Raw genomic sequence first — 22,936 nt, forward strand, 5'->3', positions numbered from 1 at the left:
AAATGCACCATCATACAAAATGACACTAAGAGAGTTATCTACAGAACCTCCTTTATAAATCCTGATCTTTTCCTTTAGTGGGGGCAGCTTTGGGGACGGTCAGATCACTTACTCTTGCCTTTTTGGAAATTTCTGAATAATTACACGCTCCTTCCTAGCTGTAATGAAATTAAAATCTTATCTAAGGCAGAAGAGTTATTCAGCAAATCCATTTTCTTCCAAGAATAGCATTGACACACATTCCCAAGCCCTTTTTGCTGATAATAAGGTATGCATGTTAAGTGCTTTTCCCTTGCAGCTGATTGGCTGATCCAAGCTGACATTCACAGGCTCGCTATTCAGGTCAGTGAGCTTGGAGTTGGCGCGATGCTCCTGAGGGGGTAATCCGGGTGAGTAACACAGAGGCAGGAAAATGGGCTAATTCCTGTTCCGCTCTAAGGCTGCGCAAAGGACAGGATACAACAGATCACTGATATTGTTTTATTGATTAAATAAGAAACAGAACAACACAGACGCTTCTCTACACAGAGATATTGTTCTCATCTGAGAATAACTGAGTTTAAAGTAGACATGTGCCCGTGTTATGAGCTGGAGATCTCATCTCACCACTCCCTCTGTCTCAAACGTCCACGTTGCCATTTAAAATGGCCTCATAATGTCCGTTTCTCTGGAAAGAGCGATTTCCGCTCATGGCCACAACAGCAGTTCACAGTAAGACCTTATAATGTTACATATGAGCAGGCAGGCTGTACAGTCCAATGTCTTGTGCAAAAATAATGGCACATTTTTTTTGCTACATCAATCTGTAAAGAGATGTGGAATGTGAGTTTCGTTGTTGCAATCATTTTATACTGATCTGACATAAAGTAAAAAAAAAAAAAAAAAAAAAGTAAAAGGGGCTTGTAGCTGGAAGGAGAGTCAAAAAGAATAAAAAGCACAGAAGGTTCCTACAAAAAGTGGGAGTAACAAAAGTTAAAAGCAGTGTAGAAAAGACTGAAGAAAATCTGAGTCTGTAGGAAAAGCACCCTTGAGAAAGGCACTCGCCCTGTTTGTGTGTCTGTGACCCCCACATGTCCTTTCCTCTAGCTGTTCCTCAGCCTGGTGTTCAGGTGTGACCATTGAGCGCGTGTCCGACCAGCTCAGCACCAAAGATCCAGATTGTTGCTCCAGCTCCCCGCAGAGATGTTCACTTGTGCTTGAATGCTGTCTGACCCATTTCTTTGATAGTTCTTGGTGTGTTAAAGTAAAGAAAGAGTTACAGTATTGAAAGGTGGATTAAAAATGATGATTTACATTATTAATCGTTTCCGTCCAGTGTGTGTTTTTATTTTTACTTTCTTATCTGCGTGCTGCCTCCGGTAGTGGCAGGTTTATTACCAGCCCTGCGGACGGGCACCTTGGACACAGGGATCTTTGTACGAGGGGGCTCTTTCGTCTGAGAGACCTGTGATGCAGTGTGAGACCCGCTGCCGTGCTTCAGAGGGATTTTTGAGTCACGCGCTGAACTTGTAGGAACTTTTGCTTGCTGAGGCTGCTGATGCTCCTCCTGGAGCTGTTTTGAGATTAGCCCATCTGCCTCCGGTGAGCTGATTTTATCTTTTCCCCCTGCATTATGTGAGTTGAAATAGTGTTTCTCTTCTAGCACAGGTGAAGTGAGGTCCTTGCTTGGTTCGTCATGCTGGTTTTCCCGAACAGGCTGCCTGCTGACTTTTCCTCCACCAACCACAGGTATTTTACTTAAGCCCATTGCTTTTGACTGTGGCGTCTTCTTCTCTTTGGGGGGAAGCTCGTGGTGATGTTCTTTTGTTTTTGACGGCACACCTTGGTTCCTCTGTCCCCCTGCTCCGTCCAGACTATCAGTCGATGCCTGCACAGAACCCCTAACCTTAGCAGAGGCCGGTGTATCTATCTGGCACGACACAGGGGAAGGAGGACAAGAAGCAAGTTTGAGCTCAAGAGTTTTAGTCTGGGAAACAGGGGCGGGTGTGGCTTTCGGTGGAGAAACAGGGAAAGATTGAGGGTGAGGGGCGTCTACAGATGATGCCACAGGGGATTGAGATCCAGAAAATTTGGACGTGGCAGGTGCAGGAGGAGTTTTAGATACAAAAACTGGGATTTCATCAGAGGAAGCAGCAACTTTAGAGAAAGACTCCTGCATGTTCACATGAGCAGACAGACCTTTAGGTACAGAAACTGGGATGTCAGCAGGAACTTTAACTAAAGAGTCCTGCGGTTTAGCTAGACCAGATGGATCCTTAGATACAGAAACTGGGACTTTAGGAGGGGCAGAGCAAACTTTGGGCTGAGAAGTTTCTACGTGAGTTGGAGCAGAAAGTTCTTTTGACCCATGAATTGATGTAACAGCAGGAGAAACTTTCATCTGATCCACGGCAGATGGAGTCAGTGATGATAATGAAGCAACATGAGTGGGGGCAGCTGCTGGTGCAGGCTGAGCTGGGAGCATCTTATCTAAAGAAACTGATATTATGGAGGCTTTGGTCGTGGGAGGAATTTTGCCTAATGAAGCTGAAGACGGAGCTGGGACAGACGCAGAGCAGGGCTGGGTTTTGATTGTAGCAGTGAAGGTTGAATAAGGGCCAGGATCAGAAACAGTTTTATTAAGGTCCAGATGGTTAGGGGTCAGGGTGGACTTGGATGTCGAGCCAGAAGTTGTGGTTAATGTAGAGGCGGATGTGATCTGTGAGGAAAGGATCGGCGCAGAGGTTGAGGATGTAGTTGCAATCGTACAGGTTGCCGATGATGTGAGGGGGTCGATGGATGTTCCCACAGCTGAACTTTGAGAGGGTTTGAAAAAAGTGGACTTGTCCTCGTTAAAACTACTACTGGAGGGAGGTTGGGTGACGGAGACGGGAGGACTGTGAGGTACTGGGACAGGTTTAGGTGATACAGACACACGATCAGGTTTACTTACAGATGCAGAATTCTGAGGAGCCCACACAATCTCTGGAGCCAGTTTGTCAGCTGTACTGGTCAAACTTGGACTGAATGAAGGAGCTTTGCCTACAGGGGCTGATGCATATGGAGGGGGTGCGGTTGTGGTAGAGATGGAGCTCATTGTGGACTGAATCGTCTTGGAAGTGGAAGATGTCACGGAGGTTGAGGGAACAGTTGAGGACTTTGCTGAAGTGGGAGCAGGGGATTGTTTACCTTGCGTGCTGGCAGGAGCACAGTCAGAACTCAATTCGACCGAGTGAGAACTCAAAGATGAAGACGAGACGGCTACGGACGAGGCTTTTACAGTAGCCGCACTGCTGACTGTTGAGGAGGTTGTAGGAGAGGAGGAGAGGGTAGATTTGAAGAAAGGAGATGTAGACGATGGAGGGATGTCAGCACTGATGGCACTGCTAACTTTACCCCACTCTGCTTCCACATCAGCCATGATGTCTCCACCCCCTGAGATTGAGTCAAAGGTCAGGAGAGAGGAGATATCTGCCAGCAGTGAGCTCAGGCTGTTATCACCTGGTACCAGTGGGGGCTCAGGGGTAAGCAACGGGGACACGGGCTCGTATGTCGTACTCACGTTCTTGGCAGATGTCACCTGGATAGCTGAGGTCTTTGTCGGGGTCGTGGCTGAGCTCTGGACAGGTCCTGTGCTCTCGGTTTCAGGGCTGTCCAGAGCACGAGGCTGGCATTTGGGTGTGAGTGTCATGTCCTCTTTTATGATTTCCACGCTGTTAGTGCGAGAAGACTGGAGAAGTGGGCTCGGAGGGGCTTCCTCTTTGTCCTCCTTATCCTTCGATCGGAGCTTGACATTGCTGAAGAGGCCCTTCAGACCACGACGTTGCCGAGCCACAGGCTGCGACACTGTGTGCACTCTTCGGTCCCCCACTCCCCTTCTCGCACCCCTCAGCAGTGAGAGGAAACCAAGAGACTTGGCCGAGCTGGCTGAAGAGATGGAGGTGCGAGCAGGAGCAGTAGCCAGAACGCCATCTTCACCGAGGGCTTCCTCCTCTGGCTGCTCCCCATCTTCTTGTTTCACATCTTTTCCATTTTCCTTATCTTGCTCCTGCTCTGAATCTTGAGCGGGAGCCTCGTATAATCCCTCTGAGGTTTCACTCCTGATAACAGGTGACTTGTTGTTTCCGTCTCCTTTGTTTCTGATGGAAAAAATGCTACCTGGTTTACGTTTTCCAAACAGTTTGAATCCTTTTCTGATTTTTCCAGATGGCTGCGATTCATTAGGCGGGGGGTCCGTGTTTTCTGTCTGTACATCCATCTTCTCTTTAAATCTCCCCCCACCTAATTCTGTATCCTCTTGTCGCTCGGTGCAGTTGTTATTCCAGAGCTTGTAGACGGAGCATTTATATCCAGCGCTTTATCTCCGTTTGTAGTCGTGCACTATCTGCTGCTCTCACTGCGTTTCTTTATCAGCCTCCTGTATCCCTCCCTCCCTCTGTGGTTCCCATCCAACCCTTTCTCCTCTACTTCTCCCTCCAAAGCACCTCCCCTTTGCTTTGCTCTTTTTTTTTTTTTGTCTGGCTGCTCTCCCTGGCTGCCATGGCAACTGAGGAGCTCAGCAGCTTTCGTCACCAATGCGGAGCCAGGGGCTGTCATCAGCTCGGTCTGAACACAGCCTTCTCTTTTTCTCTGTCTGATGACTGTGTTTACATAAACAGCAAAGACAAATGCTCCATTAATAGATTCAGAATCGGACTTCCGAACAACCTGGCTATATTAAAAAAAAAAAAAAAAACTCTCAGGCAAATTATTGCAAATTACCTAAGTGTCAATGAAAAAAAACTGTAAATAGTCTAAGTCTTACACATATTCGCTTTTTTCACCTGCATCATATATAATCATACTCTGAAAAAAAGAAAAATTAAATCAAATGTACATTTGTTAAATGCAAAAATATTTAATCTACAGAAAAGCTGTGTTTACAATTATTTAAAATGGGGACATAGTTTGCATTTAACCTACTGTAAGTTTCTTGTAAGTCCATTGACTTGCCTACATAAAGGCATAACTCTGAACTAAACCCAGATTTATATATTAAAACAAAGGGGCAAACAGAATAAAATTTTTAAAAAAAGATTTTGATTTTAAAATGGATATTTACTGGAGGAAAAGAAATAAACTAAATTTTAACACAAGGTTTTGAGGTCATACTCATGCGACCTCTGGTGGTTGTATTGGGAACATCATGTGGCACAGATTTGCAAGTAAAGGGTCCCAAAATAAAGCTGCTGTCTCATCCACATGTTCTGCCTTTATGAGCCTGTGTAAGTGGGTCAGCTGTCCCTGAACAAATCTGTCTGCCGTTTCTTTGCATGATACTGTATATGCTTGAGAACAGAAAGTACGTATGTATATTGAACTCAAATGTTAAATTCAAAAAGTGAAACTCGAATTTCATACAATCATCACAGTGATATGTTTCTAGCATTTGTCCTCAGATGTTTATGACTTGCTGAAAATAAAACCAATAAAAAATAGTCTTGTTATAATACTCAAAAGTCATGGCCTTCAATAGGGAAGATAATTGAATTTATACTTGTCCAGTAAACAGTCCCTGACTCTGTGTTTATGGAACGAAAGCCACAAAAGGTCAATGATAAAGAAGCTGGCAGGTTTCAGAGTACATCAAAGTTAAGTTAGGAGAAAGGAAAAAGCACGACAGAAATAGTTGTAGAAGCAATAATGATTATTGTAGCCTTGAGAGGAGGCCGTGCAAGAATGTGTCCACACAGTCATAAGCTGTGGATTGTGTTAAAACTTGAAGAGACACCACCTAAGATGTATCCAAGAAATGGCCTAAAACTGTTGCCTTAAAACCAGAGGCAAAATAAGGAAAAATGTTGAAATATATCACTCTGATTTGATTCTATAAGAGTTTCACATTTAACTAAATCAGCCTTTTGATGCACCTGCAAATTGGGAGATGTGGTGCGCCGCCTTCAAATGATGCAATGCAGCGAGGGAAGCAGATGTGAGAAACTTTAAACTTTAATGAACAAATAAAATAAAAAAAACAAAAGTTTTTTAGTACATTTTCCACTTTGATACAAAATTAGTCGCCATTTTAGATCGCACCTCATAGTCACATTTTCTTACTGACGCAGACACTCAGGCACATAACTAAATATAAATACATTTTAGATAAGTCATCTTTATTCAAATGTAAACCCAAATGTTGTCCGTTTATGAACTTCAAAAAAAGACGTCAATATCGCTTAATATTTGAGAGAAATTTACATAAGAAGGAAAAAGGCAAAAGAATCCAGTAGATCAATATTTTGATTGGCCAAAAATACTGTTCCCCTGAACCTTAATGGGTGTTTTTGACATGAGTGAGATGGCTTTTTGCCCTGGGCAGCATGTCCTGGGGGAGGCAACATTCACCATGAAGTCATAAAGTGAGCTGCCCACGAAACAAGTTATCTTTTGAGTACGAACTTTGCGAAGATATAAGGCTGAGGTTGGTCAGTAACTAAATGCCACAGTGTGTTTTTTCAATAATATGACCCAAAGGTAATCATGTCTAGCTGAAAATCTGAAAAATACTCAAATCCAACTGAGGCGTCTAAAAAATTATATTCGTAAAGTTCAAAACTAAATACACAAACAACATTTTTAGTTGGTCTGATAAATTAGTGACTGAAAAGTTACAGTTTTTTTTCTCATAGTAGTGGTATTGGGGTAGTGGGTTTGTGTTTGGTTGTAGGGGGGACTCAAATATACTCAGAAGTAATTCCCCATTATAATTATGAAGAAAGAAAATTCCATCACCTAAATACAAAGATAACAAACTACAAACAATTCACTTTGAAAAGTGCCCTGTAAGTTGTTTTTAAAATTACTCGATAAATAATAAGCACCCTTTCCTTAAACATGTTCAGGTAAAACATGAAAATATCAAATTTTCTAACTTATACGCCTCCTATATTCATGTCAGACACGGGTGCTGACATTCCGTCTTCCTCTTTCAAACGTCGTGCTCCTCCAGAGCAGCCTTCAGGGCCGCCTTGTCGTTCTGCTCATTGTCGTGCTCCTCAGGGGGAAGTGGGTCATACATTCTGCGGTACAAAGACCGGGTGAAGAGGCTGATGATGAACATCTCCATAATCAATATCTGCTGACTCAACACTGCAGGGACCACACAGAAAAGTCACACAAAGAGAAAAAGACGTGACACAAGTTGCAATGTTTCAGCTGAAGTCGCTGAAAAACATTTAGATTTTGTCTCTTACTGGCTCCGCGAGCGTAAGAGGAGAGGGGAGGGGCGCAGGCGATGCGTCCATTCAGGGCCAGGATGTTGATGATGGATGTCTGGAGCTGACTCAGGATAAGTGTGAGCTGAAAGGAGCATAAATAATTCACCTGATGTCCATGCCCGTGGAGTCACAACGTTTATAGTGTTGTAGCTCTTGAAATTTATACGGTGTCAGACAAAACTATTTGTACCCCTGTCTTCCACTTGTGGCCAAATTACAATGTAGTAATCGATGAGGAAGAATGCCAGAAATTGATATTATGGTCTACATATGCTACTAACATTGCATCCCCAAGATGTAACATGAAGGTGGCAGCATAATGCTGTGGAGATGGTTTCCTTACAGCTAGTCTGAGTTGGTTGGAAGACGGGTGGAGCTAAAGTCAAAGTAATCCTGTGAGAAACGTTATGGATTAGAAAAGGGTTGGGCGTGGGGTGCAGGGTCACCTCCCAGCATGAGGGTGACCCTTCAATAGACTTGGAGCTCCAATGGAATGGTTTAGATCAATATATGTATTAGAATAATCAAGTCAAACCCAGAAATGTTCCAGTGAAGAATCTGGGGATAGCCTTAAAATTGTGTGCTGTCAGACATTCTCCATCAAATCCAATGAGTTTGAGCTTTACAATGAAAGTTAGCACCTGAAGTGCTTTAAGCACTATATATTTTTGCAAATCCCAAAAAGGTCGTTGTTTATAGAACATACACTCAATATTAACGTAACTTTTTTTGGATTATCTTACAGAAACATGTCGGCATTGGAAACACATTTCATTCTCTACCATAAACAACATAACTAAACGTCTTAAAAGCATAAAGCACACAAGAAGTGACTCACTTGGTACAGAGCATACTTGGGAATAATTTTCAGACTGCGCATTAGGATTTTGGTGTTCATGAAGACGATACCAATAGGCCAAATGGAGATGACGAGGAGAACACCAACGAATGGGTTGATCCAAATCATTGCTGAATTGATTTTTAGCTATAAAAAAAAAACAAAAATGAAAGAACATCCTTCAGTATTCACTTGCTTCTTTTCTCTTTCTTTTTTTGTGTGTGAAGAGAATCAATTCAAACTCTTACATTAGTTACGTGAAAGGTGCCATTCATCCAGAGAATGACAGAAAGGACAGAGAAAACGGTTTTTAGGATTGCATACTGCATAGATCCCAGCTTCATCAGGAATAACATCCCCCTAAACAAATGCAATGCAAAGAAAAACCAAGATTATTGTTTACAGTAAACACATATTGCCCAATACAGAAAGAACAGTTTCTCTGAAAGAAACAAATAACTAGAAAAAATACTTAAATTAACAAAGGCTGGACATAAAGTAAGCAACAACAAGAAGGAGTAAAGGGGGGAAAAAAGTACGAGTACCGTGACACTGATACTCGAGGTAAGCAGGCGCAGCAGCAACAGCAGGGTCCTGTGTTGATCCTGAAGGTTTTCCCAGAAAATCGTTGTAGAAAATCTCTCATGCCTCCAAGCTCCTCAATCAGCAGAACCAGAACCTTGTACACCACAACTGCAAAATAGCTACACAAAGAGTCCATTTAGCAACTAATACATAACTAAAGTCAGAATTGACTTGCTGTCTGCATCCAAGCAGCACACGAGGTCAAAGTGAAAACAGGTATGAATGAAACCTCCCTCATATTAAGCTTTTTCAAAGAAAATAAACATTCAACTAACTAATTCATCAAATACGTCTTTTTCTGAACAGAGGCAAAAGGTACAAAAATGATGACTATTTTTGCCTGTTTTAGTGCATGTTAATTCGCCTGCACCTTCTGAGACGTACTTCATCTTTGTTGTTACATATATTTTTTAGTGTTTAATGCAAGCAAATCAAGGATGGAAATACAGCCGTATGGTTACAGCCAAAGTTAAACGTTGCATTTAGAAAAATGATTGCATCTCTTCTGGTCATGCAAAAATTAACATACTCATAAACCATCAAACCACAATAAATCTCTTGAAAAATAATCGTCATCAACAACATAGCAGTTTCTGTCAACAAATCCTCTGCCATGTTTAAATTTAAAGACTTGTGCAAGAAAAAGTGGTTGAAGTCTCGAGAGACAAAATCTGCTAAACACAAATATTGTTCAGTTTATGAAAAAAAAACATTATTTTGCTTTGTTAATTATACCCAATGGCTTTGATTCAAACTGAATCATCTGTTTTTTTTATAGAAGAGGCAAGAGAAACTTTCTGTTCTCCATGCAGGTTGAGCTTTGACCTTTGAGTGTAAAGCAGTTAAAATTACACTCTGAACTCCAGGTGAGGTTTTGTGACTTTTATATTTATTGCTCTGTGGCCATTCACCCCAGACAGTCTTCTGGCAACAATTGTATATGTTGCTGAAACTGCTCTCCTTCAACTGTTGTGTAAATGGTAAATGGACTGAACTTATATAGCACTTTTCCAGTCATTTTTGACTCAAAGTGCTTTACACTAGAGTCACATTCACCCATTCACATACACAGATTTGAAGGCAATTTGGGGTTAAGTGCCTTGCCCAAGGGCACATTGACATGAGGCAGGAGGAAGCTGGAATCGAACCTACAAGATCGCAAGACGACTACTCTACAGTCGCTTGTAGTAAAACTTAGGTAGAAGGGATAGTGACAAATCTAGATCTTAAATCCTTTCTAAATTATGGATAGGGTTAGTCAGAGTCATGTCGTAAAAATTTAATAAAAATAAGGAGAGTTGCGCTCTAACTTCTATCCAGTGGATCTGGGATCCATGTGGGAATGCAACAGAGTGAAAAGAGAGCTCCAAACTGGCTTGTCCACAAGCTACGGATTGGCTGATTTTGAAATCTTTGTGCTAATTTGGTGATTATGACTCTGGCTAAAAAGTGAGATTCTTATGAGTCATCTGTGTTGAGAAATGTAAACATTAAGGTTTTTTTTTAAACCTATTTGAGGCCCATCTGAGACTACCTGCCTTTCTTGATATGAGTTGTATTTAACCGACCCAAGTGGGCCCCATTACAAGAGTCCAATTTTGAACAAAGGCCCACTTGGCCTGAACGGTCTCATATGGGGCCTTTGTGACCATGCTGGGTCGAAGGAATGGAAAGAAAACACACCAGTTTGATGTCATGTCTGTGATCATAACGGCTCGGGGAACCCACATCCCATAGCAGGCCATGGTGGCGATGACCTGAGACAAAAAAAATATAGAAACACACACAGATATGTCACACACGATCCGCATTACTTTAACGTGTTGTTTTTGTGTTCTGTTTTTCATGCTTCAGGTCAAAAAGTATCCGGTATTCAGTTATTGTATGTGTGTCCTTAATGCTTACTGGTGAAGCACCACTTATCCAGATAATGATTGTCTTCTTGGGATAAGGCACCTTTTTGTAAATGTACACACACTGCTCCAGGTACAGCAGCAGCGTAAGTAAGGACATGAAGGAGAGCATGGAATAGAGGGAAAGCCCAAACGTGTCTAGCTCTGGTGTGGAAAAACAGAGAAACAAGAGAAGCAGAAGGAGATTGGATTATTTATCAGTAGACAGTACTGTAAATGGGTAAGATAAGTCGGTACTTTCAGAGTCAGAGACTAATAAAGGCCAACGTTCAGTGAAGAGTTCATACCATTAGCTCAAACTGATTGATAAGAAAACATAATCAGCAAGCAGGATGTTGTCATGTGGATCACTTACGCATTATCATGTCCAGAGCCAGAGGAGCCTCCAACTGTAGACACGCCGGATCAACAGTGACGTTCAAGTCTTCGTCCATGGTGGCCAGATGCTCTTCCTTAAAAACGTCTGTTAAATGACTGCAGCTTGGAATAGAACCAGTGGTAAAAAAACAAAAACAAACAACAACAAAAAAAACCGTAAGAGGCGATCCACTGTTCCTTTCACATTGCAAGTTTCAGAAACAACCTTGCCTTTTACACGTCTGGCATGTGCGATGAAATGAAGGAGGACGACCAACAGCTCACAGGTTAGCGTAAAAACACCAGTTACCGTTGCCTGTTCATTCCCAGTCTTGAGTCATAGTAATTAGGGAAACATCAAGGACAGGGGTTTAGTGAATAGGGAGAGACGGAGCATTAAGAAGGAGGACTGGACTTTGAGTGGGTGTGTTAATTCCTCAGCTGAAAACATAAAAGGAGTATAAAGACATAAAAGCACTTTTCTCCAGCATTTTACAACTCACGTTTATTACACCACAATAATTTGGAGTCACATTTTGTCCACAGTTTTCAATACAGATTAAGTTTAAATTAAGCAGCATTCTTAAGTGTTCCAGTAAATATGAGCGACGGGATTGCAAAAGTGTTTAGAGAAACAAACAAACAATAAAAATAACATTTTACACTTTTCCCATTACACTTGTAAGCACAGCAATAATGGTACCTGATTATTGTAAAATCTTGGATAATGTGTAAACTGTTACTCTACTTCCTATTTGCAGCTGTTGTATAAAGAACAGTATTGAGTGACACTGGGGTCATTCACCTGATCTGGTTGTTAAGTTTGTCCTGTTAATAACCTTTTTTCTGGAGAAAAGGTCAGTTTAACACACCTTGCCTGTGAGAATTGTGAATGCTTATATGTTTTAAATAAGTTATTAAACTTTTACTTAAAGCTAAGGTCCAGATTAAAGAGCAATCATGTTTTGCGTGAACCTGTGAGAAATTGCAACGCACCACTTTGGACAAATCACAATCAAGGGAAAACCTGCTGATGCCAAAACTATTACAATAGTCCAATGGTGATGTGACAAAGGCATAAATAATTATCTCAAAGTCCTGGAAAAAGACACAAGGAGCTGACATTAAACCTTAGACTCTTGTTTTAATGGTGTGACTAAGATAGTTTCAACATATCTACAAAACCATTAGCAGCCTGGTTTAGCTGGTGTTTAAATTAAAGTTTGTGTGTTAAGAGTAGGGCAGTGATCCTGCAACAATATTTACCAAAGGCAGCTTCTAATGGCAATGACATCCAAGGAAGTTGGGTAGTTGTGTGATGGGTTTCAGAAAACAAAGATGCAAAATTGTGTAAAAAGTGTACTTTACTATAGTTTTAGGTACTAGATATACCCAACACAGGCTTAGTCCTTCATACAAATTGTATGTTAATTGTAAGTAAATGTTAAAACAACTTTGAGACCAGTGAACATCAACTAAAGTAGATCCAATTTAGTATATTTAAAAACAAATCTTGTCATAAATTGCAGATAATTCACCTTTTGTCTCACTAGTACAATTTATAGACTGTTGCTTAAAAATGTTTGTCCAGTCAGCCATTATAGCACTTTTCAACCTCAACACAAAGCAATAAGAAAAAAACATAGTTTGTAATACAACAAAATATGTATATAGAATAATAAAATACCTGAAAAAAATGTCAACCCCCAAAAAATTTAGCACAAGAAAAATACCAGTAAAAATTAAATGGGTATATACAAGTCCATAAATAAATTGGCATGATGATAAAAATATATTAGTTTTGATGAAAGCTAAATCCTGACACTGTTATCTTCAAATCTCCACATAATCAAACATCCCATAATTGAACATCAACCATCAGATGAAGTGAGTTCAGTTGCAAGTTTGAGGAAGTAAACTTTCTAAAAAGATTTAAAAAATAGATTTGAGTCTCAAATCACTCAAAAATCAATACCATAACTGAAAAACAAAATTAAGTAAAATGTTACCTAGGTTGCCAGGTTGGTGAATTTCAATATGGATAAAAAAAAAATCATCTGTCGCCATAGTTCTCGTGCAAAGTCATAATGAAAAACAATTGAATACACCAGTTAAAAAAAGAAATATAGTTTATCCGTTAGGCAATTCTTGTTCATCTTGGATCACAGAGGTCATGAAACGCACACAAAAAAAACCTACTCAGTCACCTGAGGAAGGGCAGTCACTTCGTCTGACTGGGATGTCAATAACCTCAGCTGCGTCGCTGTGATAAAGATCTGAAGACGTCAGACTCTCACTATGAAGAACGACACCTTAAATGTGCTTTAATAAGATTTATTGTTACAAGTCCAAATATTGTCGCATCAACAGTTTGTGCAATAAAAAAAGCAGTTATTTACAAATTTAAATACATTAGCAGCTGAAGCAAACAAATTGTGCTTTAAATATTCAGTCAGTGAAGTTAGACATAAACATCAGACGGCAATCTACAAATCAATTATTCAAAGTCCATACGGAGCTGTGCATCATTACCACCAACAGGAATGTACTCATGAAAAAAAGGACCGGCAGGACAGAGTGGAATATAATTGTTTACACGCTCGAGGTATAAAAATCTTTCCTCATCTGCCCATACTGGTTTTGATTCAAGGACACCTTGAACCAAACGCTCCTAACCTTTCACCAAATTTAACTGTGCCTTAGTATTTCCCCTTGCTTTTTGCTTTCAAGTAAATAAACGTTGCATTATAAAAACATGAAGACAAACAGTGGAATGAGAAATTGTAATCACATCAGTCACTTTGCAGCACGACGAGGTCATGCTGCTGAAGTCATTCAAATGTTCCCGGTTTTGGCTTTTGCATTTTCAACCAACATCATGAGTGCTTCTTCACCATTTAGAAAGAAGAAAACGTATGAAATGTGTAAACAAGACAGGGTTTTAAACATTCCCAAACATATTGTAAACTAAAGTTTGAGACAATCCGACAGTTTACTACAGACCCTGATAATCGAACCGTGTTTGGAGTGAAACATTTATGACGCGTGACAGACACAGATGACGTTAAGAGTCTCTTGTCATTCAAAACTTGTAAATAAAATCATACTTTAGTGGCTCTACAAAAAGATCCTGATTGAAGCCTTAGCGTTGAAACGTTTAGTTAATACTGAGAGAAGATGAATCTCTTGATGAAATGTGTGCTGGTTACCATGTGAAAACGTACACTAGCTCTCAGAGATTTGTTTTAGATGAAACCATTAATAAAAAATAAAGTCTTTTAGCAGATACAAAGACATCTCTGACAAGCTTCAGACTGTTGCAGTCTACAAAGTTGCTGTAGAGAGTTCGTTGTCATGACAACAGTATTGTTTTTGGTGCCACGGATGGTCCTGGAGGTATTGATGATCCTCGTTTAAGGCAATGTCCCTGATATAATTACAGGGGAGTGTGTGACCTGCAGGGGCGTGTGGCAGAATATAGGTTAACAAAGCAGGAGAACAAAACACCTTGAAATGCTAAAAAGCATCAACCTGTACCTATTAAGGCTCACTGTCCATTGTCACGGCAACCATCTGACCTCCATCTGAAACAAAAGTGTTAAAAAGCAGATATGTTCAGCTTTTTCGACCCATTTTTGTTCTGCCCGTGGACTCGTTGTTTTTACAATTATAAATTCTCTCATGATGATTAATCATTTCACCATTAAAAATTTACATTTAGCATTTAATCTAAATTACAAAACAAAAACAGTGGCTTTATTTAATGGCTTTTAATTGTCCAAAAACTAAATGGATGTTGGTTACAAACTCCAAAAAAAGTAATAATAGCAGTCCATTAATAATGTTTGTAGTCACCATAGCTGCTCAGGTTATTTAATTTATTTAAATTGAGTTGTGTGGTCGTTCTACAATAATGTGAACAGCTAAGTTGATCAAAACAAACTAGAAAAACCTGAAACTAAAGTAAAAATAGGAAGATAGAAAAGTATGAAGCGTCACTTTTTACTCATCAGACAAAAATGACATCGAAACAGCAGTTTTCCTCCCTGTTCTCAGATGTGGCCATTCGTAAATCAGACATGGTTTGTCCAGCAGGGATGCAGAAAAACTAGGCCTTACATTTGTTACTTTAAAACTAGAGTCCTGTTAAAACCACATTAAAATTCAAACTTCTCCTCATGTATAAACATCAAGCTCCATCCTACATCAGAGATCCGATTGTTCAACATGCAACAGAATTACAAATTATTTGTTTTGCAAATATGAAAGCAGGTGCAAAAAAAGTGGCAAAGTGGAAGATAAACCTGTAGTTGAATAAAAAACAAAAAAACAAATGTAACCAAAAAACCAAAAAAGAGACACATACCAGTTTCCTCTTTGCTTTTGCCCTCTGTGTGAGGCTCATCATCAGCAACCACAGAAAGGTTGGTCTCTCCAGAAACAGGACTATGATTAAATTCACAGCAGAGATTAGAACAATTGTCAAAAGGAAAAAGATCAAAATCTGAATATCTGGGAAAAAAAAGTACAAACATTTTTCCGTTCTGTTGGAGGACACCGTTCGCTTGTTCAGGACCTATGTGCACCAGTCTGGTGACAAAGGAATGGCCGTCTCCCTGACTGAGGAACATAAAAAAATAGAAAACGTATTTTCAGTCAGGCAGAAAGTTTATTTCTGATCAGAAATAAGAAAGGTACCTCTAAGAAAACATTAAAACAATGTAAACGAAGCAGACATTCTGAAAAAAATGGTTTAAATCAAGAAAAGCTTCATGTTGGCTGTTGCCAACAAATGTAGACCTACAACTGAATTTTCTACTTTTAATACCAAACTGTGACACATGTGCTTATAGTGGACAGGAAATAAGATTACCCTTATTTTAATTCTCCAAGAAAACAACAATGAACCAAATGTATTTTTTTTTTTTTTACTTTTGTGACTGTAAGACTCTGGAAGTCATGCTAAAAGTTAAACAGTTTAATTAAAGGCAACATTTTTTTTTTTTTCTGGCAGATTTTGATTGAAAGTCATTTTTATTTAACAATAACTTTGTTACCAACACAGACATCTCCCAAGTTTCCACTGATATTTTTGATCACGCGTATCATCTTCATTTGCCTCCACAAATTGTCTGAGCGACTCGAAAACATTACTTTTACTTGCAATAAGAAGAAACATGTTGCTCAATTTAAAATGTTACTGTAAACCTTAAGCAGCCGTGGAAGAACTTAATTTAAGCCCAAATGTGATAGCACCAATCATTTTTTCCCTCATTGTGCAACACTGTAATAGACTGACCTGGAGAAAACTGGAAAAATCCAGTACTTTGCCTCTTCTCCAAACACGTCAGCCATATTTCTTTTAATGCCAAGGGAGAAGCCATTTTTGTCTGGACCATTTGCAAAAACAGGAGCTCTGAAAGCCTCTGGGAAAAAAACAACAACATATATATATATATATATATATATATATATATTTTTTTTTTAATTCAGTCAGCGATGAATATTTAAGGAAGGATCAAGAAGATGAATGAAAGCAAAGCACTGGTTTATATTTACCTACAGTGGTTCTGTTCTTCCCTACAAGCCACATGTGATAGCTATAAAGTGACACTATGCTAATGAAGAAGAGGGCCGCCACAAAAAACAGGAACAAGATGTGGAACTTGGCGTGTGTGTCGGGGAGCTGTTTCTGAAACAGGCGAGGACAAACAGAAAACGGTGAGAGAAACTTCACCTGTGCAACTTTTGAATGTTTCAAATTTTTCTAGTAATGTTTTTGAATTCCTAATATTATATCTTTAATAGGAACATTACCACACGATCCATCCGCAAAAGAACAGCCCATCAGTTTGATAAACAACTTGTTGAGCAGAAGTGAATTGCTAAACGGGTATTTTAGAGGAAGCTTCTCCACTCACCGTCCAGAATTTGATGAAATACTGCAGAACGGTTGCACAAATAACAGCGCAGTAGAGCGTTGCATAGGCCAAGAACAGAATGAAGAACTTGTAATTTGAGAACCCAACACAGTTATTCACCCTGAAAAAAACAAAATCAGCGACAAGTTGGAGAAAACCAGCAGCTTAGAATGGATTTTTTATATATATATGTTTATTTTTCCACATTTAATAACATGTTTGAAAATTAAAATGTTAAAAAAATTGTATGCATCTGTTGAATCAAAGCCTCACCAGGGGCAGTGATGGTCCATTTTCAGCACACACCTTGAGAAATGGAAATATAGAAAAACAGAACAATGAGCATTGAAAAACAAACAAATAAAAAAAAACAATCCAACTTAAATATTTCTTCTACTCATTAATTACAATAAGGATATATAAAAAAAAATAATAAAAGAGGAGCAAAATAAAATATCACAGAAGGTTTCAAGTACACAATCAGCTGTTAAAACATATTTATCGTCTCAACCTAACAAAATAAAAAACTTTTTCCAACAGGTCCATTTACATCAGTGTTTGCCGTGAGAATGACAATATTTTGTTGTTTACAGATACAAAAAAGAAACAACAAACAATCAATTAGCAACGTGTGTCGATTCACAAATTTGAATTTGTAAATTGATTTCTTTTTAAAATTTGAGTTTCTTCCAGATGAGTTCATTACAATTAAGTTCAAAGAGTCATTTTCCTAATTATGTTGGAGAATCTCAACTCCAACATAAATATTGATACACAGTGCTGTTAAAGGTGATTAGAAATAACCTGGGCTCCTACACGGACTTGTCAGGTCTGGAAAGATGTTGAGTTTTGAAATGTAAAAATCGGTAGGAGCCCTGAATGACAACATATTCACATCTGTTCTTCTCAAAATTAAAAAGAAAACATTCAAAATGAGCTGTCTTGAAACACTCTTCTTCGGATGAATTACAAACAAACCTGTACATTTAAAGGAAGGACTCACTTTTCACACGATGAGCAGTGGTGGCAGCGATCGGGTTTGATAACTTGACAGAAGTTACAGTACCTGATGGCTATTTGGAGACAAACACAAGCAGGATAATATCGGCATGATTAAATAGTGGATGTTACTAAAGCTGATATTATGTAATTGACATTATTGTATCATTTAAGTCTAACAATTGCTAAGCGCTTTTTTCCTTAAGTTTCTTTTCTTTTTCAGTGCTGTAAAACTCAGCAGGAGGAATGACATGTGACTAAACTACTCAGGCGCAAGTCCACAGAGAAAACAAGGTGCACTGGAGTCCAATTAACCCTCCGACGTTTCCGTAAACAAAGGAAAGTCGTGCGATATTCATAAAAAGAGGAACATCTTACAGTCTGCATGAGCTGCACTCGTACCCTGAACAGGAAGACAAAATGTGGCAATGGGTGCTTGCCATTTCATCTGTTTTATTATGTATTGTGTGCACAATTCTTAGGCAAGTGATTATTTTGACCATCATTATTTGACTCCAGGCTGGATAAACTTGACGACTTAAGGGATTTAAGCATAGCGGCTGATGTGTATCTGTGTAATAAGAGAGGATGGCCTAAAGAGGTCTATACCGTACAAATACTTGTGGATAGTTACTAGGCAGCTGTTTTCCCCCCTTTAGAGAGAAAAAAAAGAGATTTAACTGACTAAAAAAAAAATACATAAAAAATAACCAAAAGTCTCTCAGAGGGATGCAGCATTCTTCAGATTGTTCTCAGGTCATGTCTCAATATCCTCGCAATCAAACGTTTCTATACAGATCGAGAAGCTGCCTGACTCCATGAATGGAAGGGGGGCTGTATCAGTGACTGAATTTATTTTACTTCAAGGGTCAGAAATATTTATTGGAAAGTTTTGAGTTATTTACAATCACTCAACCAGGTGAAAAAATAAATTAAGATAGGAAAATGTGTGTCTTTCACTTAGTTGCATAGTAATTTTGCAAAGATAATGGTAGCCCAGTAATATTGCATATTCTCTTCTAAAGAACGCCAAAACCCCACTTTTACTTTCTGAAACATTCATGTTTGTGGTTTGTTGAGATTTTGAATTCGTCGAAATATTCAAAAAATAATCCGAAAAAATAAGTCTGACCTAACAATTATGCGCATAGTTTATGTCGGGGGAACTGCCTTCTTCCTCTATTAACAGCACTGATAGTCAGTAAACACCGAAACACAATCAATCAGCTGTGAAGAAAGGAGAGCCTCACCTCCCCCAGCTGTGCATGTGTACACGGGTAAATTCCTGGCCACTTTCTTCAGGATCTCTTGCTGCACTTCGTCTCGCTGCTCCATCTCGTACAGTTCCTTCTCCGCTCGGGGCAGCGCAAACTAACATCCAAACGAAGCAGGAGTCGGAGAGTGAGCGACACGATGCGATTTGCAAAATTATTAAAACCATGTGAACCTTTTCAAATCTAGTTATATAGGAATCTCAAAAGTGAGATGTGTGTTTGTATTCAGAAACTCCGGGTCAATATTGTTTAGATAACCTTTTTTTTTTTTTATGCAATTGAGCTTCAAGTGTGCATAGAGTGCATGAAGAGTTTATTTCTGTATTTTCCATAAACTCTGACCAGTTTCCCCGTCCCTTTCCAAACATCTCCGCTGGTTTTATACCGACACTAGATCACACGCAGATCTAGTGTCAGCAGATCTGCGTGTGATCTGGTGGACTGTCGTTTGTTGTTTTGGTGACTTCTGAAGGCAATTGGCCTCAAAGTAGTTTATTTAGATGTACCAGAGTGAAGCTGCCGATTACAAAAACACACCACACTTTCAGGTTTTCATTTGCAAATATATAGAGAATGAACGTTTGCTTACTGCTGTTGAAGGGCTGGCTGGTTTGGACCAGATCGTTTTCCAGTAGGACCATATGAACATGGCAAGGAAAACATGAAAGATGACCAAACAGCTGACTGTTGAGGGAAATAAAATGATTTATTCTTGGTTATCTTTGACATAATGCCACCAATAAAACATGTGGCATTAATAAACAAATAAACTGACTGAACATGTCTGTGTGTGTGTGTGTGTGTGTGGGTGCACTTACTTCGTTCCGCATTATTTGCTTTGGGGATTGTATCTATACAAGACAGGACAAAATATAATGTCAGAGAGTGTGAATGGATGCTATTGGAAATGCATGAATTCATCTCGCACACAGACACAGCCTCCTCTCTCGCGCCATGCGGCTGCAGCCTGGCACGGGCAGCAGTGGCCCACCCATCACAGGCCGCTTTGTCTAAAGACCACGGATGCCCCGATCTGACCACAGCTGGTAGATCTATGCTGATAAATGCATAACTTATAGATTGTTTCTTTTTTTTTTTTCTTTTTGTACGGTATAGGAGTTCCTAAAAAAAATAAACAAATAAAAATGTGCTGAAATAAGGCTGGGGAAATTAATAACAGGAAATAGAAAAGCAAATTTCAGTATTAGGCCCAATGCAAAACTTGTTTTATTTATGGGATAGAAGATAATTTTCTCAATTTTAGAAGGGACATTGAAATGATTTTAACAGCAACAAATAATAAAAAAATATATATCATATGGGGAAAACATTATGAATTGCATATTAAAATCACTTAAAGAATCACTTTTAAAAAAAAAATCTCTAAATGTTAAAAAGCACAAAAGCAAATAACATGTAATTTTTATTATCTGCCATGGTGTAAATATTGCCTGGTTTTGTGTTTTAGAATTTTAGTCAGGGGAAAAAAAGCTATAAAACACAAAAACAATCAAATAAAATATAAAATCTTTAAAATGTTTAACTGAACTAATATCTATCCAACTACATTATAGACTTAATGAAAATAAACTTAATGAAATGAGACAAAAAAAATCTTATATATAAAAGTTAGTCCTTTTTAAAATGTTTTAAAGTGAAAAAAGGACCAATGACTAAAAGTGATCGACTTAATATGTAATGTTGCACGGTAATTTGAAACTATTTTTGAAGTTCCTCATCAATAAGTCAAAATGTCCCCATTATACCGAAGTTAGTTACATTTCCGCTAGAGTTACACGCATATTTTCGAGCTGATCATTAGTTTCACCGAGTAAAACCGGCGTTTAATTATCTCGCTGACCTTTTATTGCTGTTCCTTCTAACCCTGTCTGACAGACGTATACGCAGTCTGATTGTAAATCTCAATTCAACCCGTTCATCAAAGTTGAAAACCCTGAAACAGTCAAACATTCGCACATATCCGACCCAAAGGCGGCTAAACACTCAACAACATGTAGCTTACTTACACACACAGAGTTCCACGACATAGGCATAATAGGACCAGGCGACAACCAGGTTAATAAACAGAACAGGTACCCAATTTAGAGCCCGTTTACAGCACCTCAGCGCATGAGAAGGGGCCATCTTTAATCCGTGTACCTGACGGTGACGTCATAGTTGAGCTTTTATATGCTCTGGTCAGAGATGCAACAAGAGCAAGATGACTCACTTCGGAACAAATCGATGGTTTACTCAAAGAGAGTATAAGCTCAAGATGGTTCACTCCTTCACAGATTCCGCGATATGACAGCTGGAAAACATTTTTTTTTCCTTATGCTTTTAAATCTCAAAATCAGTGAAGGAACGATGCAAGAAATCATATTACGAGGATTTTCTGTATTCTTTGTGTTTTTTGTAAGCATCTTAGAGTATTACTACTCCCCCCCCCCCCCCCCCCCAAAAAAAAAACAGTAAATGTTGAACCATTAAAGTGAAATAATTTAATTACTAAAAGGTTCTGTATATTGTTTTTTAAATTAAATATCACTTGTTCCTATTTAATATCAAGCAACCAAAGACGTTCAGTATCGAAGCTTCATGTGTATTGGGACTAAGGACCGTAATGCAGTCCTGAGTTCAACTCCCAGCCTGGGTACCTTTGCTGCATGTTTTCTCTGCCTATTTACTTGCATATAAAGACTAATAGACCCGGGAAAACAACATATGTTTAGTATTTTCCATAGCACACACACATTCAACTGTATTTTTATTTCTACAAATGCTTTACAAGACTTGGTGCTCAACCAGCTAGTTTTAGATGTCTCCCCACTCCAACACAACTGATTCAGAATATTGCATTGCCTGTTATAGTTTGCCATTGCTCAAGGAGCTTGTTAATAACTCATTCATTTATGTCACATGTGCAGCTTCAAGAAAATACCTAAGAAAAATAATAGTGGGCCTTCAGGACTTCTGATAAACATTATCTTTTAATGCTGATTTCATTTCGTAATCTGAGAAGTTTTTATATCAGTTAATATTCGCATCTGTTGGTAATACAGCCTTTAAAATATGTACTTTCTTTGGAACGTAATGCCAGGTTTAATATTTAACCACACCTAAACACCTAAAACTTAGTCATTGCTGTAGTATCTGGGACTTCCAAAGGAGGTTTATTCCAATTTTAACCTATTTTTTGTTATGTGAGACAAAAAATGTGGCTAATGTAAAAAGGTAAAAGCTGCATTCTATCTTATGGCCAGCAGGTGGTTGCAGTAAACGTTCAAAGGAGCAGTTTCATGTCTTTTCCAGGCACATAGTGCCAGCTTATAGCACAATCAAGTAACTATGTCAACTTCAGTTGTTAAAGAATTTTATATATATCAAATGTGACGCCTTGAATTTGGGTCTTTGTCACTTTAAAAACTTCTGCTCCTTCTGAAATTTCTAGTTCAGAAAGTCATCACAACAGCGCCCTCTATTAACCCTTTAGCAACGTTTTTGCCAGCTTTTCACAAAAAAGTAGCTGCTTTAATGAGTTCAGAAGGTTCTATCAGGTGTTTCCTAATTGCTGCTGGCAAGTCTGAAGGAGCAGGATGGAGGAGTTTTGGGAGGGGTGCTCTGCGAGGCGGACGATTGGACGCATGCATGAAAGAATCAAGGCAGCACTCCAGGTATGATTGTAATGAGGGAATAACAACATGATGTAAGGCTAAAAAAAGTTGATTTACATAATACTGCCACTTTGAACTGAACCCATTGAGTTGCAAGCAAACAATTTAATAATAATAATGAAAAGAAGATGAAGAATACA

At 38.9% G+C, this 22,936-nt stretch overlaps 3 protein-coding genes across 3 annotated transcripts; all 3 read right to left on the reverse strand.

The window, feature by feature from the left end:
* Positions 1–466: 466 nt before the first annotated feature.
* Positions 467–4,454, reverse strand: LOC103475432 (uncharacterized). Its single transcript, XM_008427030.3, has one exon. The coding sequence runs from the start codon at positions 4,235–4,237 to the stop codon at positions 1,331–1,333; it is 2,907 nt and encodes a 968-aa protein (XP_008425252.2). The 5' UTR covers positions 4,238–4,454; the 3' UTR covers positions 467–1,330.
* Positions 4,455–5,951: 1,497 nt separating this feature from the next.
* LOC103475431 (organic solute transporter subunit alpha-like) lies at positions 5,952–11,146 on the reverse strand. Its single transcript, XM_008427029.3, has 8 exons — positions 10,927–11,146; positions 10,564–10,715; positions 10,342–10,415; positions 8,619–8,777; positions 8,322–8,433; positions 8,074–8,220; positions 7,212–7,317; positions 5,952–7,107 (listed from the first exon to the last, which is right to left on the reverse strand). Exons 1-8 carry the CDS (start codon positions 11,003–11,005, stop codon positions 6,947–6,949), a joined length of 990 nt encoding a protein of 329 aa, XP_008425251.1. The 5' UTR covers positions 11,006–11,146; the 3' UTR covers positions 5,952–6,946.
* A 2,100-nt stretch (positions 11,147–13,246) lies between these two features.
* On the reverse strand, positions 13,247–21,295 carry LOC103475430 (palmitoyltransferase ZDHHC20-A-like). Its single transcript, XM_008427028.3, has 13 exons — positions 21,150–21,295; positions 19,941–19,973; positions 19,712–19,806; positions 19,099–19,219; positions 17,853–17,922; positions 17,123–17,155; positions 16,850–16,970; positions 16,488–16,620; positions 16,228–16,354; positions 15,462–15,548; positions 15,295–15,374; positions 14,466–14,512; positions 13,247–14,383 (listed from the first exon to the last, which is right to left on the reverse strand). Exons 1-12 carry the CDS (start codon positions 21,265–21,267, stop codon positions 14,469–14,471), a joined length of 1,062 nt encoding a protein of 353 aa, XP_008425250.1. The 5' UTR covers positions 21,268–21,295; the 3' UTR covers positions 13,247–14,383; positions 14,466–14,468.
* Positions 21,296–22,936: the final 1,641 nt, after the last annotated feature.

The sequence above is a fragment of the Poecilia reticulata genome, chromosome 14 (assembly GCF_904066995.2).
Source record: "Poecilia reticulata chromosome 14, P_reticulata-male-v2, whole genome shotgun sequence".
In the NCBI taxonomy this organism is placed as follows: Eukaryota; Metazoa; Chordata; class Actinopteri; order Cyprinodontiformes; family Poeciliidae; genus Poecilia; species Poecilia reticulata.

Coding starts and splice junctions, on each gene's coding strand:
- LOC103475432 (XM_008427030.3), bottom strand. CDS start 4,237: ATGGATGTACAGACAGAAAACACGGACCCCCCGCCTAATGAATCGCAG.
- LOC103475431 (XM_008427029.3), bottom strand. CDS start 11,005: ATGGACGAAGACTTGAACGTCACTGTTGATCCGGCGTGTCTACAGTTG. Junction 10,416..10,563: donor GGATAAGTGGTGCTTCACCA/GTAAGCATTAAG, acceptor TTTTTGTCTCAG/GTCATCGCCACCATGGCCTG. Junction 8,221..8,321: donor GCACCTTTCACGTAACTAAT/GTAAGAGTTTGA, acceptor TTTTTTTTATAG/CTAAAAATCAATTCAGCAAT.
- LOC103475430 (XM_008427028.3), bottom strand. CDS start 21,267: ATGGCCCCTTCTCATGCGCTGAGGTGCTGTAAACGGGCTCTAAATTGG. Junction 17,156..17,852: donor CACTGCTCATCGTGTGAAAA/GTGAGTCCTTCC, acceptor CCATTTCTCAAG/GTGTGTGCTGAAAATGGACC. Junction 15,549..16,227: donor ATTTTTCCAGTTTTCTCCAG/GTCAGTCTATTA, acceptor TATGTTCCTCAG/TCAGGGAGACGGCCATTCCT.